Source organism: Dasypus novemcinctus, unplaced genomic scaffold, assembly GCF_030445035.2.
Source record: "Dasypus novemcinctus isolate mDasNov1 unplaced genomic scaffold, mDasNov1.1.hap2 scaffold_69, whole genome shotgun sequence".
NCBI lineage: Eukaryota > Metazoa > Chordata > Mammalia > Cingulata > Dasypodidae > Dasypus > Dasypus novemcinctus.
In genome coordinates, this window is record NW_026688628.1 from 2056027 (window position 1) to 2074474 (window position 18448).

General features: G+C 38.7%; 1 protein-coding gene across 1 annotated transcript; it reads right to left on the bottom strand.

Annotated features, from left to right (window-relative positions):
* Positions 1-1780: 1780 nt before the first annotated feature.
* On the bottom strand, positions 1781-2716 carry LOC131277856 (olfactory receptor 14C36-like). Its single transcript, XM_058292956.1, has one exon. The coding sequence runs from the start codon at positions 2714-2716 to the stop codon at positions 1781-1783; it is 936 nt and encodes a 311-aa protein (XP_058148939.1).
* Positions 2717-18448: the final 15732 nt, after the last annotated feature.

Here is an 18448-nt window from a genome sequence, read left to right on the forward strand (position 1 = left end):
ACAGTTCTTCAGTGAGTAGTTCCATTTCTAAATATCACACAATTTTCTTCACTTGGCTACTGACTGAATATCTATTAGGTCCCTTTGTGATTTTCTATCAACAGCAGTATAAACACTGACTATGTTAGAGTTCAGATTTATTTTTAAAAAGTATTTTTATAAAGGTCAAAGATAAACAGAAAGACAAAAAGACTGGGAAGGGAAGACCTAGTTTTCTTAGCATGGGAGGTGAGCATATAGAAAGACCTTTAGAATTTTTTATAGGTTACTTCTTTTTAAAAAAAAAGATTTATTTATTTGTTTCTCCCCCTCTCCTCCCATTGTCTGGGCTCTGTGTCCATTCACAGTGTGTTCTCTGTGTCTGCTTGTATTCTCATTAGGAGGCTCTGGGAACTAATCCTGGGACCTTCCAGAGTAGGAGAGAGATGATCATTCTCTTGCACTACCTCAGCTCACTGTTCTGCTGCATCTTCTTATTGTCTCTCCTCTGTGTCTCTTTTTGGATCATCTTGTGCCAGCTCTCTGCATCAGCCAGCACTCCTGCATGGAGTGGCACTTCAGTGTGGGGTAGCATTCCCCCATTGTGGTGGCACTCCCATGTGGGCTGGCACTCCACATGGGCTGGCTCACTGCACAGACCATCTTGCCTTCACCAGGAGGCCCTGGGCATTAAACTCTGGACCTCCTGTATGGTAGATGGGAGCCCAACTGCTTGAGCCACATCAGTTTCTCTATTATAGATTACTTGATACAATTGGCAAAAAATGTACAAACCAGGAAAGTTTAAGGCATGTGCTCGAAGAGGAGAGCTGCTTGCTTTCTGGCATGATTTTATGCTCTTACCGACTTTCCTATTTTATCACTGGGCACTTGAGTAGAGAAACAAACAAATGGAACCCAAAAATCAAGCCAGCTCTTGTCATTAGGACTATTCCACACCTGTCTTCTACTGTCACATGTACCTGCAGGACTTACTACCCACAGAACCCAGACGATCTTGGCACTGTGTATGATTCTTCTGTAAGCTCACAACTTCTGTCATAAAAGAATGTAAATATTATTTTAAAAACAAACTCCTGATTTCCTCTCAGGTTTTAGTGTTGGCTGTGCCTGTTTCTCTCCTGCAAACCAACCTATAGCAACAAGATTCACAAAGTATTAGGCCACTATGAAATTTTGCTCTTCTCCTACATACCGATAATTTGGCTGGGACAGCAACAACAGGTAATCAAAGCCAAGACCAAAGTACTGGATACTTTCAAATGAAATTTAAATAAGAGAGTAATAAAGGACATCCAGGATCCTTGTTCTTTGGATCAAGACACTCTCAAATATGCATAAATTCATGTAAACCCACTGAAAGAGGATACCATAGCAGGTCTCCCCTCTTCCCTGAAACACTGGTTTCTTAAAATTAGGTGGTGGTGTTTTTTTTTCCACAACCATTAAATGTTACATTGTCTAAACAGCACTTCCAATTTTAAAACACAAACACAGGTAGGAAACTTGCTGGAAGGGTCAAGGGACACTTCTCTGGGGGTACTTCAGAGTATACCTGGAAACTGCAACCTGCTGTGCTATTCGGTGCCTAGACCTTTTGCAACTTCAATGAAAAGTAAGTTCATTGAGGTAATTAAGACCAAAATGCATTTCTAAGTAACCCCCTTTTGGATCAAAGGGGAGCGATTTGGATCACAGGTAAACAAGAATTCCCTAAAACACTAGTCTGAGAATTGATTATTTTCATGATTTAAAACTTCAGCTTCAAATAATTATGCTATCATTTTCTTGAATAAAGTTTTCTCCCCATAACTCTCTTTACAGCCTCCTTTACCTCCTTGTTTCTAAGACTATAGATTATAGGATTCAAGAAAGGAGGGACTATAGAATAGAACACAGAGGTGAGCATATCCTGAACTGTAGGTGAGCTGGAGGATGGCTTCACATGTACAGCAGCTGCTGAGCTGACAAAGACAGTCACCACGAGGATATGAGGGACACAGGTGGAAAAAGCCTTTCCTCTCTCACCCCTGGTTGGAAACTTGAGCACAGTAGAAAATATGTGAATATAAGACATGATGATGAAGATGAAGCAGCCACCAGCAATCACTACCGCAGAGATAAAAATTAAAATTTCATTGTTTAAGGTGTCAGAGCAGGAGAGCTTCAGAAGAGAGGGGATGTCACAGAAGAACTGATGGACCACGTTGGACTGACAGAAGGGCAGCTGGAATGTGTTTCCAGTGTGGAATCCTGAGTAGGCCAGACCACTGAGTACAGAGGCCAGAGTCATCTGGACACAGACCCGAGAGTTCATGATCATGGGGTAGTGGAGGGGCTGGCAGATGGCCACATAGCGGTCATGGGCCATGATGGTGAGCAACAGCAGCTCTACCACAGCAAAGAAGAGCACAAAGAAGATCTGAGCTGCACATCCAGCCATGGAGATTGCCGTGTTGTTAAGCAGGAAGATGACACATGCCTTGGGGACTGTGACAGAAATGTAGCACATGTCTAAGACAGACAGATTCCTAAGGAAGAAATACATGGGGGTGTGAAGTTTCCAATTGAAAGTGATTCCTGTGACAATGAGAAGATTCCCCATCAGGGTTGCCAAGTATATCAATAAGAATAGCATGGCATGTAGGACTCTGAGTTCCCACACATCAGAAAATCTTGTAAGCAGGAATTCAGTCACAGTGGTGGAGTTGGGCATCTTAGGAACATTTCCCTTTGCCATGAAGAGTCAGACAATCCCTATGAAACATGGAGGATACACATTTAGAAGGAATCTATGCTCCTACTTTGCTTCACATTAATCCACTTTTATTTTCTCTAATATATTTTGGTTAATATGAGTTAACATAATGTTTCCTCTTGCTCCTTTCAGTCTACATTTTATACTTGTTTCAAGGATGACAGAGCAATAAAATATAATATTCATGACCTTGTGCCTATGTTTGCATAAAATGGATCTTCTTGAAGATAAAGTTTTGCCTGGAAGATTAAAAAGATTTAACATATGCTATTTCTATGCATCCTTGTCTCATTAGACCTGTTCCATGAATGTTAAGATTTATGATAATATGATTTGCAAAACCAGAGTAGAAATCAAAGGGACTATTTATTCAGAGCTTATCAAAATATTAAAATCAATTATAATCCATTCCATGACCAATAAATGATTACATTGAATACCATCAAACATTTCTCATGATTCTCTATGTACACCTTGCAAGTACATTGATGCTTAGTTTTCTCTGTTTAAAAGAATCTTTTGCAACTCTTGATAGGTAAATATTACCTGTGGGGAAAAGTATTTATATATTAATAATATCAGGCTCACTAAATTTAATATGTTTATACTTCTCTTTTGTGTGAAATACTGTTATCTTTTCCTATAAAATCTGAACATATTTCAGAATTTGAGTAATCTGATTTCATAGAAAGGCATTTCTTGATGTGTCAGTCATTAATGGTTATTATCCTCACACCTGATTCCTTCATAAAGTTTATTTTCACATTCACCCTTAGCAAAACCCTTACTTAACCCTCAAGTGCTGAATGATTTCTTCTGAAGATCCACTCTGAGTCATATTTTAACTCATGTCATCAAAATGGGAATGAATGTCCTTCCTTGTTGCCTTGAAACCATTGAATGTACATTTCAGACTTGCTAATCCAGCCTCTCTAATCCTCTGTGCTAATGCTCTTCACCTTCCTGCTCTGTGTTCCTTTTTCTCCTGATAAATGTAACTGCTTAAAGAGAAGCTCTGCTCACTGTAAGAAGGCAGGATGCCTGCCACTTTCAGACTGACCTTCTGAGCTCAAGAATGAAAGCTTTCTCCCTCTGCTCCTCTTTATTTCAGAATTCATCAAAAAACTACTTCAGTAAGGAGTTGTTTCTCTTGTTTTATCCCATCACGTTTACTGAAAACTTACTGATAGCGTTGCATGATGAATCTGATTGAAAATAGCTAAATTTACTATTTATAAGAAGCTTTAACCTATTTAAGCCAGCTTCATGCAGATGTTGAGATCTTAAAAATAAATGCTTAATTTTTTTCCTCACTCAATACCATATCAGACTTCTACTGTACTACAAAAATGTAAGAGGATTTTAGTGTTGGGACACAGAGTGAATGTATTTTATTATTTCACAATCACCAATCAATTATAAATTTCTAGCTTAAATTTATAATGTGTCAGCAGAGCAGACTACAGGAGAAGATAGATTTTATATCTTGACTCTACCATTTATTTGTTATGCATGTAGAGCTTCATATATATCTTTGGCTCTGTTTCCTTTTCTATAAAAGTTTTTTATTATCTTTTTTTAAAGTTACATAGATCACACAAAATGTTACATTAAAAAAAATATGAGGTTCCTATATACCCCATTCCCCCCATCTCCCATTCCTCCTACATTGACAACTTCTTTCATTAGTGTTGTACATCCATTGCATTTGATGAGTACATTTAAAAACACCTACCTCATGAATTTAATATTTGTAAAAGTAATTAGAAATTCCCACAATGGTAGCAATGCTTATGAAAAATAAATAATAAGTAATAAAATTTTTAAAAGGGGGGCTTAAGCACTGCATTTATTCCATCTCAAATTCTATTGCCCTTATTTGTTTTGATAGCAAACAAAGAAATAATGAATGTCAGCACTCTGAGTCTGATAACATCATTTTCTTTTAAAAGGATTAAGGTAACAAAAATGTTATGTACATGTAAATAGGTATTGTAAAACTAAGACTATTCTTAAAAATAGTATGCAGGTTGCAGGAGGATAGTTTTTAAAGTAATGTTCTCGAATACCTAGGTTATTGCACAGGTGTTCATATACATCAATTTGTAAAAGCAAAGGATTTTTTGCCTTTTCTGCAAAGACCTAAAGAATTAGAAGACATATTTTGATAATTAATATATTAATTTGTTTACTTATTTATTTAAACACATTTGTAATCTTTAATTTATTTATAATATCTATCTTTAAAAATATTTTAGGGTGAATTATGTACAGGCATTTGTCTAGAAGCTATGGAACTCAATTATAAACTGTGCGTACATGGTTTTCATAATATGTTATGGGAAAGTCCTAGAATTACACCTGAAGTATAAGGGGCCATTTGCACAATTTATTTTTATGACCCTTATTCACTACCTACTACCCATGACAATAACAGAAATCTGGCTAAAGAGAAAATAATCATTGAAATTAATTGATTTGCAATAATACACATAAACCGTTGATAATATTCTTATGAGGTAAAACACATCCCATCAGAATTAGGTCTGTGTAAGTGTAAATTTAAATCAGCGCTCTGTGTACTGAAGCTGTGGTCAGTGTGCAGAGCTGCTCCTGCTCCTGCTCTATCTAGTGCTGCAACCAGCCCACTCTTAGTTTCCATGAATATCCATCAATTCTACTAAAACAGTTTGAGCTGAGTTTATTTCATTGAATGGAAAAGGAGAGGTTTGTCTCATTTGTGAGTACCTTTTATATATATTTTTTTTCATTGTCCCCTTGACAGTTTCTCTCAAAAAATCAACTAAGCATGCAGGAAAGAAATGCAGGTGATTTTTGTGGGGAAGTGAAGGAAGAGAGAAAAAAATAATAACATCAAAGTCTCAAAAGTTAATGATATTACTTATGCTGGATAGGCACATCAAGATTTCTGATAAGGGCCCACTAATGCTTTACCTGGGGCCAAGGATGAATGGCATGCATAGCTGGTAGAGATGACTGACATCTTGTCTGGAAGCTTTCTCTTGTAACAAGAACTTTTGTGTTAAGTTTTATATCCAAACAGGGGTCTCCAATGACATCATAGAAAACCCCCAGGAGCCCAGGCTTTGGCATTAATAATAGCCAGTGCCCATAGGTAATTTCCAAGAGATAATTGGTTCTAGATGGTTATGCAACAGGGCCCAATTAAAATCTGTCCATGAACAGCACTTGTCTATAAGATACATTAGTGTATTTGAATGTAGAAAATGGTGTAGATTAAATGGATAATCAGAAAGAAAACCACAGTTCCCCTAATATTCTCAGTGCTCTTAAGGTGAAATGCCTGTGGATCTTAGGACCAAGGAGCAGAGAAGACCCAGAGCCTCGTTCAGCCCAGTCCCAGGACATTGAGAGTTTCTGCTCATCCTGAGGGGTTTCCTCTCATGAATAGAGGGATTTTCACTAGACAAACAACTCATGGTATTTGTTAATAATGACAAAACAGTCTTTCTGAAATTGTCCAAAGCACATATGAACCTGGTGCCAGGGCCCAGTGCAGAGGCCTGTGAACTGGATGATCCTCATCACGTTGCTTTATCTCTGATGATTCAGTAGCTCACACATTAGCACATTAGCAATGGTGTCCACCTCATGTGCCATTTGAGGGTAGGACTAAATGGAATATGTAACCATTTAGATAGTACCTGGCACAAAGTGCATTCATATTAGGAACCATTTTTTCGTGTTAGGAAAGTAGAGTCTCAATGTTTCTAAGAGGTACTATGTACCTTTTTGCCATTGATTTCTAGCTGAATTCAACCTTAATTAAACAACACACACTTTTTTATTTCAAACTACTCAACATACATTTGAATGCATTTTCCACATTATGAGTTAGGTAACTATACTGTTCAAAACTTTTATACCTTACCTGATGGCTGTCTTATGATAATTATACTGGCTGACTTGTTTTTACATATCCAGGTGTAATTTTGAATATTTTAAGTTGCCCTTGGGATACATGTTAGGCACTATATACTTGGAAGCCATGGTAATAGGTGAATATAAAGTTAACATTGTTATGTCTATCGTGATACAAAATAACCCTAATATTGAGCCATTTATCTCACCTTCAGGTGTGCATTGTCTGATAAGAATGTAGCCTTTGATGTTTTCAAATTGTTTGTATCCCAGAAAATCATGTTCTTAAAGCTAATCCTTCCCTCTGCATGTGAACCTATTGTAAATAGGATATTTTTGTTATGTTGCTTAAGTTCTTTCATAGTTTTGTGTGAGTCCTAATCCTTTTAACAGAGTCATTTATAAACAGGATGAATATGGAGTAAAAGGAGAGAAAACCACAGAATCAAGAAACTGGAAGGAATTAAACCTGAAATGGAAGGGGGAGATCAGCACATATTCACAAGTGCTTTGCCACATGGCATAGTCCAGGATCTCTGGCAGCCAGGCTTCCTGGAGAACACATCTCCTGATGACGCCTTTATTTGACATTTTTCTCAGCCTCAAAACTGCAGGCTTGTGAACTAATAAATTTCCATTGTTAATGGCCAACCCATTTTATGGTATCTGCCTGAGCAACTTATCAAAATAAATGCAGTAATATAGCCACAGCAGCTTTTGGTTTGTGTTATCCCTATCTTTATCTCAGTCTCTTCTCTATCTCTATCTCTATCTCTATTTATCTTTATCCCTATTGCAATCTCTTCTCTAACCTATATCCATATTGTTTTAAAGTTATAGTCCATGTACACAGCTTGAATATATTTCAAATAGTCTTTCTTATCCACAGAAAGGTCTTGTCTATATTTAAGGCTTGTAGAGGTAAATAATGATGTGACAATGATACTAATACCCTAAGTACATTTTCTTCACATGGTGTAGGTTTAACTCTGCTTTCAGGATGCAAGATGTAAAATTGGGAAAATCAATCACTGACATCTCATCCCTCCAAGCATCAACACCCTCAATAATATATTTATTTAATTATAGCTCTATAGTATCTTCAGTGAGGTATTCATATTTCTAGAATTTATATTGATTATATGTATGAGAGTTGGTCCTACAGTAATACACTCAGCTTCTAGAAATAGAATGACTGTTTTGGTAGATAGTTCCTATCAGATTAAAGATATTCTATTCACTTATTTTTCCCCTTGAGATGGCTCACTTGTCTGTCTGCTCCTTATGTTCACTTGTCTTCTCTTTTTAAGAAGCACCAGGAATGGAACTGGGACCTCGCATGTAGAACACTAGGGCAAAGAGCTTGAGCCACATCCACTCCATTCATTCTCCTTCCTTTTAAAAAATTTATTGATGTATATCACTCATACATAAATATACATAAACAATAAGTATATAGTAATCGTTGTGAACTTACAAAACAAACATATGTACCATCATCCAGGGCTGTCATACCTCACCCTACCACCAATACCTTGCATTGATGCTAAACATTTTAAACTAATGGATAAAGAGCATTTTCAAAATATTACTACTAACAGAAGTATTTTCCCCATACCCACCCTATTATTATTATTATTACCTTTATATAATTTCTATATGAAAAAATATAAGCAATGAGTGCATAGTAAAAGTTGTGAACTTACAAAGCAAACATGCATAAACTCATACAGGGGTCCCATACATCAATCCCCCACCAACACCTTGCATTGTTGTGAGACATTTGTTACAAATTATGAAAGAATAGTCAAAATCTTAACTACTAATTATAGTCCTTATTTTACTTGATGTATTTTCCCCCACCCACCCTATTATTATTTTTAAAATATATTTTTTATAGCACAAGTTGTAAACTTATAAAACAATCATGCACATGTGCAGGATTCCCAAACAACACCCCTCTATCAACACACCACACTGTGGTGGAATTTTGTTACAGATGAAATATCATCTGATTGTTACCATGTCCATAGAGTACATCTGGCACACATTTTCCATACTGCCCCATTATCAGTAAAGTACATCTTTGGCACAGATGCAAGAATATATATTATTACTGCTAACCACAATCCATAGGTCACTTCAGTTGTATTTTTCCCATACTTCTCCACATTCTCACTATCCTACAATAGTGATGTACATTTGCTCTAGCAAACAAAGGACACACTTGCATCTGCACCATCAACCACAATTCTTAATGACCTCTTAGTTTACTGTGCTGTTCAGTTCCTAGATTATTCTCTAGTATTCTTTCAATTAGCATTTACATACCTAGACTACCATTTTCAGCCACATCCCCATTCATAAACTAGCTGTTACTCACTATGTGTTACCATCTATATATTACCACACTTTTACAGTAAAGCTAATTAAAACTTTCACTTAAGCATCAGTATTCCAGCTCAGTCCTCCTCTTTTCTCCTTTAAGAATTCACCACCTACCACCAGGTCTTGAAGATATTTTCCTACAATTTCTTTTAGGAGTTTTATGATCCTTGCTTTTATTTTTAGGTTTCTAATCCACTTTGAATTAATTTTTGGATAAGGTGTGAGAGAGGCATCCTCTTTCTTTCTTTTGGCTATGAATATCCAGTTCTTTCTGCACCGTTTGTTGAAAGGACTGTTCTACCTGATCTGTGTGGGTTTAACAGGCTAGTCAAAAATCATTTGACCATAGATGTTAAGGTCTGTTTCTGAACCATCAGTTTGGGTTTTTGGTCTATGTGTCTGTCTTTATGCCAGTACCATGCTGGTTTTACCACAATAGCTAGAAAATATGATTTAAAGTCTGGAGAGGAGAGTTTGCTTTTCCTTTTTAAGATGCTTCTGGCTATTCAGGACCCCTTACTTTTCCAAATAAATTTGATAATCATGTTTTCAATTTAAAAATGCTGGTGGACTTTTTTTTTTTAATCAGGATTTCATTGAATCTGTATATGAATTTGAGTAGAATTGACATGCTAATGATTAGTCTTCCAATCCATGAGCATAGAATGTTCTTCCTGTTATTTAGACCTTTTTTGATTTCTTTTAACATTGAGTTGCAGTTTTCTTACTACAAGTGCTTTACATCATTGGTAAATTTATTCCTGACTATTTGAGTTTTATATATCATATTTTCTCACCACTCTATTGACACTTTTAGTTAAGTTTATTGATATAATCGTCATTTCTAGACTTTCTTCCAGGCATCTCTCTCGTGTCCTTTCTTTTCAGGCTCTTAAACACCCTTTAGTATTTCCTGAAAATGTGATCTCTTGTTTAGAAATTATCTCAGTTTCTGTTTATCTGTGAATATTCTAAACTTGCTCTCATTTTTGAAAGACAATCTTGTTGAATATAAGAATCTTGGCTGGAACTTTTTCTTTTGTAGTATCTTAAATATATCATACCGCTGTCTTCTTGCCTCCATGGTTTCTGGTGAGAAATCAGCACTTAATCTTATTGGGTATTGCTTATATGTTCTGCATTGCTTTTCTCCAGCTGCTATCAGAATTCTCTCTGTCTTTGGTATTTGATATTCTGATTAGTATGTGTCTTGGAGTTGGTCTATTTGGATTTTTTTGGATGGGAGTACATTGTGCCTCTTGAACAGGGATATCTATGTCCTTTAATAGGGTTGGGAAATTTTCTACCATTATTTCTTTAAATATTCCTTCTGCCCCTTTTCCCTTCTCTTCTCCTTATGGGACACCCAATGACATGTATGTTTGCACATCTTTTGTTCTCATTTAGTTCCCTGAGAGCTTGTTCAAATTTTTCCATTATTTTCTTCATCTGTTCTTTTATATGTTCACTTTCAGAGGCCATTTCTTCAAGCTTATCAATCCTTTCTTCTGCCTTCTCAAATCTGCTAGTATATGATTCCAATGTTTTTTAAATTTCATTGATTGCACCTTTCTTTCCCATAAGATCTGCTATTTTTCTATGTGTGCTTTCAAATTCTTATTTGTGCTCATCCAATGTCTTCTTAATATCCTTAATCTCTTTAGCCATCTCATAAAATTTATTGATGATGTTTGTTTGAATATCTAAAATTAATTGTTTCAACTCCTTTATGTCAGCTGGAGACTTATCTTGTTCCTCTAACTGGACCTGTTCCTTGGTGTGAATTGTAATTTTTTTGTTGGTGTCTTCACTTCTGACTTACTAGAATATTTTTCCTGAGTGCAGTTTTTCTCTCTAGTTTAGGGCTTCCTATTATTTCTTCTATGCTCATTATGGAGTAGAAGCCAAGCATGTAGTTGGTATTGTAAGCTGTGGAGGCTCAAGCTGCCCTCATTGCACCAGGGACCAATGAAGCTTCTTCCAACTTTCTCCTTTTCCAGGTGTAGGGACAGAGTCACAGATATGTGGAATAATCCATGTGCAGGTCTAGACTGTAGTTGCCCAGAGAGACAGATGAAGTTTCACATACCTTTCTCCCCTACCTGGGGCAGGGATGGAGCTGCAGGTGTGGGCAGCAAACTATGCACTGTGGGTCCTGAGATGACTGCAGTTGTCCTGGTAGACTTCTGGTTTTCAGTCTATGCCAGCCAAAGTTCCCTGCAGTTACCTGTATAGGCTGATGCAGGGCTTCTCAGCCTCCTCCCTGCCAGAGGCTGGGCTGAAGCCTAGGCAGGCTGCAGGCTGATCTGCATGAAACTGTCAGTCCAGATTCCCCTCAGAAACTACTGACTTCTTTCTGACTTGGGCTGGTTCTTACCCCAGTTATTCCCAGGGTTATCTCTTAGCCAGCCAAGTCTCCCATTCAGTAGCAGAAATTGGCATTCAACCATCTCCTCCTCCCCTGTTTCTTAGAAATGGAGCTTACAATTCCTGTCACAGAGCAGCTCCTGGGGGAGCTTTGTGCTGCCAGAGTAGGATAATCACTGGCCTCTGGGGTTCTGCCGATAATTTCCTGGAGAGGCTGGTGCAGGTCCCCGCAGCTTCCTCCCTGCTGGAGGTGGCACTGAGGCCTCGGCTATACCTACAATATGATCTGGATGGGAAGAAGTGGGTCCCCACCAGCACTGGGATCCTCAGTCTGCCTGGCTTCCCCTCATGCCAGGCGTGGAGTTAAGATGGCAGCTCCTGGCCTCTTTCTGCCTGGATGGACTCAAACTGTAGCTGTTCTCAGGAACATACAGTAGCCCATTGAATTTCCTCATCATAGCTGAAATTGGTGCCCAACCATCTCTTCCTCCCCTGTTTTGGAGAAGTGGAGCTTTCAATTCCAGCTGAAGAACAGCTCCCAAGGTGGCTTGTGCCTCCAGTGGAGGATGGGCACCGACCTCTGTGGCATGGAGCACTCTACTTATGAATCTTCTCTGCAGATGGGCAGTCTTCTACTCCTTCAAGGATGTTGCAGGATGCTCTTCTGGTCTCCTGGAGCCCCCAAACTGGTGCTTCAGCTAGCTCCAGATAGATCTGGGTGTTTGCTAACAGCCCTCTAGCAGGAGCTGACTCCAGGAGCTCCTTACTCCGCCTCCATCTTGCTCTTTCCTCTAAGGAATTTTTAATTTCTGTTACTATGATCTTCAGCTCTGGTTCCTGTTCATAATTTCCATCTCCCTAATGATTTTCTCTTTGGTGTCATATATGATTTTCCTGTTTCCCTTTAGTTTTTTCTCCAGGTTTTACTTGAGCTATTTTGGCATATTTAGCATCATTTTTAAAGTCTTTGTATGGTATGTTCCAGGTCTTATTCTCACCATTGATATTTGCTAATGATTCAATCCTTTCCTTTCCCTGGACTACACTGAGTGTTTTCTTCTGGGTATTGTAACTGTCTGTTGAAACCTGAACATTTCAAAATTTTAGTGTTTAATTCCTGGAATTTAGACATCTGTTCCTACAGTTATTTTTTGACGGAGCTTTCTTTGAATGTCAGAAATTGCCAAAAACAAATAAAATGAAAAATATAAAATACCTCTCTTAGTCTTTGCAGTTTATTCTGTACAAGTTACTCCTTTAGAGTGCATCCATACAATAGGTTTAAAGATTAGCTTGAGGTCAAAGAAATGGAACTGCCTTGTTCCTTTTTGAGCATGCATCTTGCCTTGAGAATGGGCATGTGTACCTAGGATTTTGCCCATTTAGAGGGAAATGTCCGCTATTCCATCAGAAACCATTTCCTAACAGTCCCATCCCAAGAACTGTATTTTATGTCTTAGATCTAGCAATCCCTTTCCCAATGCAACAAAATTTTACTGCTCTTCCACAGTTTTCTGGAGGCAGCAAGCACTCTGACTTGCCTCCAAATGCAGGAAAATGCTGGAAGGGAGATTCTCTCACGTCATCACCAGACATTCTGATCCAGACATACGTGCTTCCAATGTGTGCACAAAGCTTACTCAGCTCTGTACAGAATCAGTACCATGAAACCATCCTAGGAGCTCAGGCCAACTACATGCTTAGCCAGTATGGGGTAGGTGAGCAGCTAGTCAAGGTGTCATTAATCCTAGCATGTTTTAGATGCTTTTTCTTTTGTTCAGCACTCATCCCACTCCTGCAATGCTTTAATCTGGTCCTCTTTTATCTGGTCCTCTATTAAAGCAGTTTGTTAGTTCTTGCTACTTGTTCAAAGTTTTTGTGGGGGATAGAGACCTGAAGTGTCTCACATCACCTTCTTGATCAGGACCAGGATTAATATTTTTATGATAATAGTTTTTTTATATTTATTCATTACTTTCTTCTATAATGAATAATAGATACTGAGCCACAGTGACTCTGCATTTTACCAGTTGCAAGATGAAGGTAGAAGTTGAATGAGAGGTAGTTCCTTAAGGCTGAAAGTTGATGGATAGGGATTCTGAATAAAAAGCAGCTTTCACAAATTCAATTTTGTAAAGTAAAAAGCATAATTACTTTTCCACCAAAATGTTCTCTCATTCTCTGAGAATCAGAGAAAATAAAACTGTATCTATATTTAGAGGTTATGATTTTTTTATGTTTTTGGTGGGATAAAGTGTATTATATATTATAAGCAATATCAGATAGTCTGTAAGCAAAATCCAGATCCACTCATTGATACACTTCATTTCACTCTGTACCTACTTGCTTTTCATCATGCAGAAATATTGAAAACATCAAGTGAAGTACACACCTATTCAGCTAGACCACAGGGAGATATAAAAAGTTTAGAAATCTGGGTAGAGCAGTAGATTTTTAAAAACCACTTTTCAATGAGGAAAGTGACTTTAACATTCGGTGCTATATCCTTATGATGTCCTTAGTTCTACAGGCGTGCTCACTCTTAATCACCTTTTTACTTGGTGCAGACATTGTAGAAAGCTAAATGCAAAGAGAGTAATTTGAATTGAATTGTCTAATTCAAAGCACTCAATATTCCCTTCTACAGAGGCAGTATCCTGTAACTTGAGTTTCTCACATATGCTCAGATATTTATAGTTCTTAGCTATAGTCTTTTCCAATTAACAGTCTTTTTTTCTTCTTTATTTTCTTTTAAATGTTACACTCAAAACATGTGAGGTCCCCATATACCCCCACCCCACCAATGGCACCCCTCCCACATCAACAAACTCTTCCATCATTGTGGCACATCCACTGCACCCGGTGAATACACTCTGGAGAACCACTGCAGCACGTGGACAGTATTCACATTGTAGTCCACAATTTCCCCAAGTCTACCCAGTGGGCCATGACAGGACACACAACGTCTAGCATCCGTCCCTGCAGCTCCACCTAGGACAACTCCAAATTCTGCCCCACACCATATCTCTTCTTGCCTCTCCTGACCATCAGCAGCCACCGTAGCCAAGCTCTCCACATCACTACTACCATTTCTTCCCTTACTAATCACAATGGTTCCCCAGCAGAACACCAGTAAGTCCACTCTAACCCATACTCTAATCCTCCATCTTGTGGACCTGGGATGGCTATGTCCAGTCCCCCTCTACATCAAGAGGGGGTTTAGATTCCACATGGATGATGGATGCAATTCTCCTACTTGCAGCTATAGGCACTCTTGGCTCCCTGGTGTGGTGGTTGACCCTCTTTACCTCCCTTTCAGTTGGCCAGGGTAAGTGCAAGAAATCAGAGGGTAGGAGATGCAAGTCTACTGAGGCCCAGGGCCTGGCCATCACATGGGCTGTTCAGAGATTCAGGTCTCCTGAGTATGCACCAACCCAAATGCCAAACACAGGTCCAGTAAAACTATCAGAAGAGGCACGCGTAGAAAGGTTATATCTGAGTCCAACTCCATCACACTCAGGAACACAAACTCCAAAGTAGGGCCAACTGACATGGCCCTGAACTCCAGAACCATCTCCCTTGACCATAGAACCTGTGGGTCTCTGCAGCCCTCAGAAGAACTAGTACCTGCGTTTCCATCTACTTTGACTCTCTCTGGTACCCTGCTGAGGCATGCATAAGCATCACCCCCTGATGACCTCCCGACTTTTTTGGAGACTCTCAGCCATATAAACTCACTTGTTCTTTCCATTTCCCCCTTTTTATCCAAAGTCAAAAAGCAGTTTTTATCACCTGATATTACATGTAGGCTGTGATATTCTGCCAGTCTGAGTTGATCTCTTTGTTCAAGGTTTTTTTGTTGTTACATCATCAGCTGGTGCTTGATAGTAATCCCTCAGTGCCAGGGAGGCTCAACCAGAGGAGTCATGTCCCACACTGGGGGACATGCATCTACACACTGAGTTTGGCTTAGAGAGTGGCCACATTTGAGCAACATGGAAGCTCTCAAGAGGTAACTGTTAGGCACCCCACAGCTATAGGCTTAGTTCATATTTCAGGCACACAAGCAAATAATTGGAGCCATCAATATCAAGGGCTCATCATTGGACCATCCATCTTTATTGGTCTTTGCCATTGCACTTGGGGGATTGTTATTTTTCCTTTGGGGAATGTGATAGAGCTCCCCTGGTCAGTAACTCAGCACTCTCATTTGTTGTTTCCAACTGAAGCCTCTATGAAAATATCCAAACCTTTTTATGTACCCTGTACACATGCCCTGGAGAACTCCCTCCCAACCATGTGCAGTCCACCAATGACACCCCACACAAGTGCTCCTCTCTTGTCATAGTTGAACCTCTCTGTAGTCCAAAACTTCTTCAAAAAGGAAGCTCAATATATTGCCAGGTTGCCTTATAGAAAAATGGAATACAGTGATGGGTTTAAAGGTTAAAGAATATATAGAAATTTAGAAAAATTAAATAAAGGAAAAATAAATTGGGGTATCAAAGAAATGAAAAAGTGAAAAAGCTTTGTTTTTCACATTTTGCCTTTCATCACAGCTACAGGTGTTGCCCTGTATATACAGTGGCAAGGCAATTTCTTCCATTTCTTCCTCAGTGTGTACCTCCTTTCTTTCTTTTTCTTTTCCTGATTATTATGTTTCTCTTGACATAAGTTTTAGGTCACAGTAATTCACATATACAATATTATAGTATTCCCACATATCCAACATCAAACTCTTTGTCCCTTCCCCAACAGTGATCTTTTTATATGTTCATATTGTATTTCCTACAACTAATGTACAGATATTGAAACAATAGCTTTCAAACATGGTTGCATTTGGGTTTACATTATGTTTTATATTTTAGACTATACAATTTTCTAAATTTTTAGTTATCTTATGTTTTACATTATGGTTTATATTTTAGCCTATAGACTTTTATACATTTTTGGCATATTTAATGTAACCTATATCCATCATCGCATGATCTTGTGGAACACTTCCATTGCCCCACAGTTACCCTGATTCCGTGTATTCAACACCTCTTTCATGTCTATCCTACCAAAACTGATCTACACATTCAATGCAATCCCAATAAAAATCAACGCAGCCTTCTTTAAGGAACTAGAAAAACTAACTATGAAATTTATTTGGAAAGGAAAGAGACCCCGAATAGCCAAAGACATACTGAAAAAGAAAAACGAAATTGGAGGAATCACACTACCTGACTTCAAAACATACTATAAAGCTACGGTGGTGAAAACAGCATGGTATTGGCATAAGGAAAGACACATAGACCAATGGAATCGAATTGAAAGCTCTGATATAGAACCTCACATATATAGCCACATAATATTCGATAAAGCCACCAAACCCTCTCAATTGGGAGAGAGTGGCCTATTCAACAAATGGTGTCTGGAGAACTGGATAGCCATATGTAGAAGAATGAAAGAGGATTACCATCTCACACCTTATACAAAGATCAACTCAAGATGGATCAAAGACCTAAATATAAGAGCCAAGACCATAAAAACCTTAGAAAGCAGTGTAGGGAAACATCTACAGGACCTTGTAATAGGAAATGGATTTATGAATATCTCACCAAAAGCACGAGCAGCAAAAGAACTAATAGATAAATGGGACTTCCTCAAAATTAAAGCCTTCTGCACCTCAAAGGAGTTTGTCAAGAAAGTAAAAAGGGAGCCCACACAGTGGGAGAAAATATTTGGCAATCATATATCTGATAAGAAACTTATAACTTGCATATATAAAGAACTCCTATATCTTGAAAATAAAAAGATAAACAACCCATTTAAAAAATGGGAAAAAGACTTAAACAGACACTTCTCCGAAGAAGAAATACAAATGGCAAGAAAGCACATGAAAAAATGTTCCAAATCTCTAGCTATCAGGGAAATGCAAATCAAAACTACAATGAGATACCATCTTACACCCATAAGATTGGCAGCTATGAAAAAAACAGAAGAATACAAGTGCTGGAGAGGATGTGAAGGAAGGGGAACACTCATCCACTGCTGGTGGGAATGCAGAAGGATCCAACCATTCTGGAGGACAGTATGGCGGTTTCTCAAAAACCTAGCCATAGATTTGCCATATGACCCAGCAATACCACTGCTGGGTATATACCCAGCAGAACTGAAAACAAGGACACAAACCGATATATGTACACCAATGTTCATAGCAGCATTGTTCACTATTGCCAAAAGTTGGAATCAACCCAAATGCCCATCAACAGATGAGTGGATCAATAAAATGTGGTATATACACACAATGGAATACTACTCGGCTGTAAGAACAAACACACTACAAACACATGTGATAACATGGATGAATCTTGAGAACCTTATGTTGAGTGAAGCAACCCAGACATTGAAGGACAAATACTACATGACCTCAATGATATGAAATAAACAAGCTGCCCTAGATAGCAAGAGACTGAATGATAGGCTTACAGGAAATCGGAGGGTGGAGGAAGGATATGAGCCGATGTCTGCAGGGGTGGAATTTAAGACAAGATGGTGGTAAGTATGAACACAAAGAAGAGATAAAATGGGGGCAAGGGGTTGCCTTTGGTTGGGGCTTTACGGGTTTGAGGGTGGCTGGGAAGGGACGGTTGGGTAACGTTGCCCAAAAGTGGGGGGAGGGAGGGGTAGCATACGAACACAGGAGAGGGTCAGGAGGTAGTGGAGAGTAAAATGCCGAGAAAATCATATCAAAATATAATAAAGAGGGTTACCTGTTTAGAATGCTCGGAGGGGAGGGTCTGATGCAGGACGGGCTCCTGGGGAATGTCTAAATGCTCATTCTGCCAGAGTGGGTGACACCATGGGGTCGAATCCCAAGTAGTGAGAGTGGGGTTGGACCCACATCCTGGGGAGGACTAATGCCACCAAATAGAGGGAACTGTATCCCTCGAGAGAAAGGGTGGCTCCCAGGGCATTGGGGCAGTTGAGCAAGTTAGGCCCTGAACACTATTCCATCTATCTCTGGAAGTGGCTCCTCAGGAAATG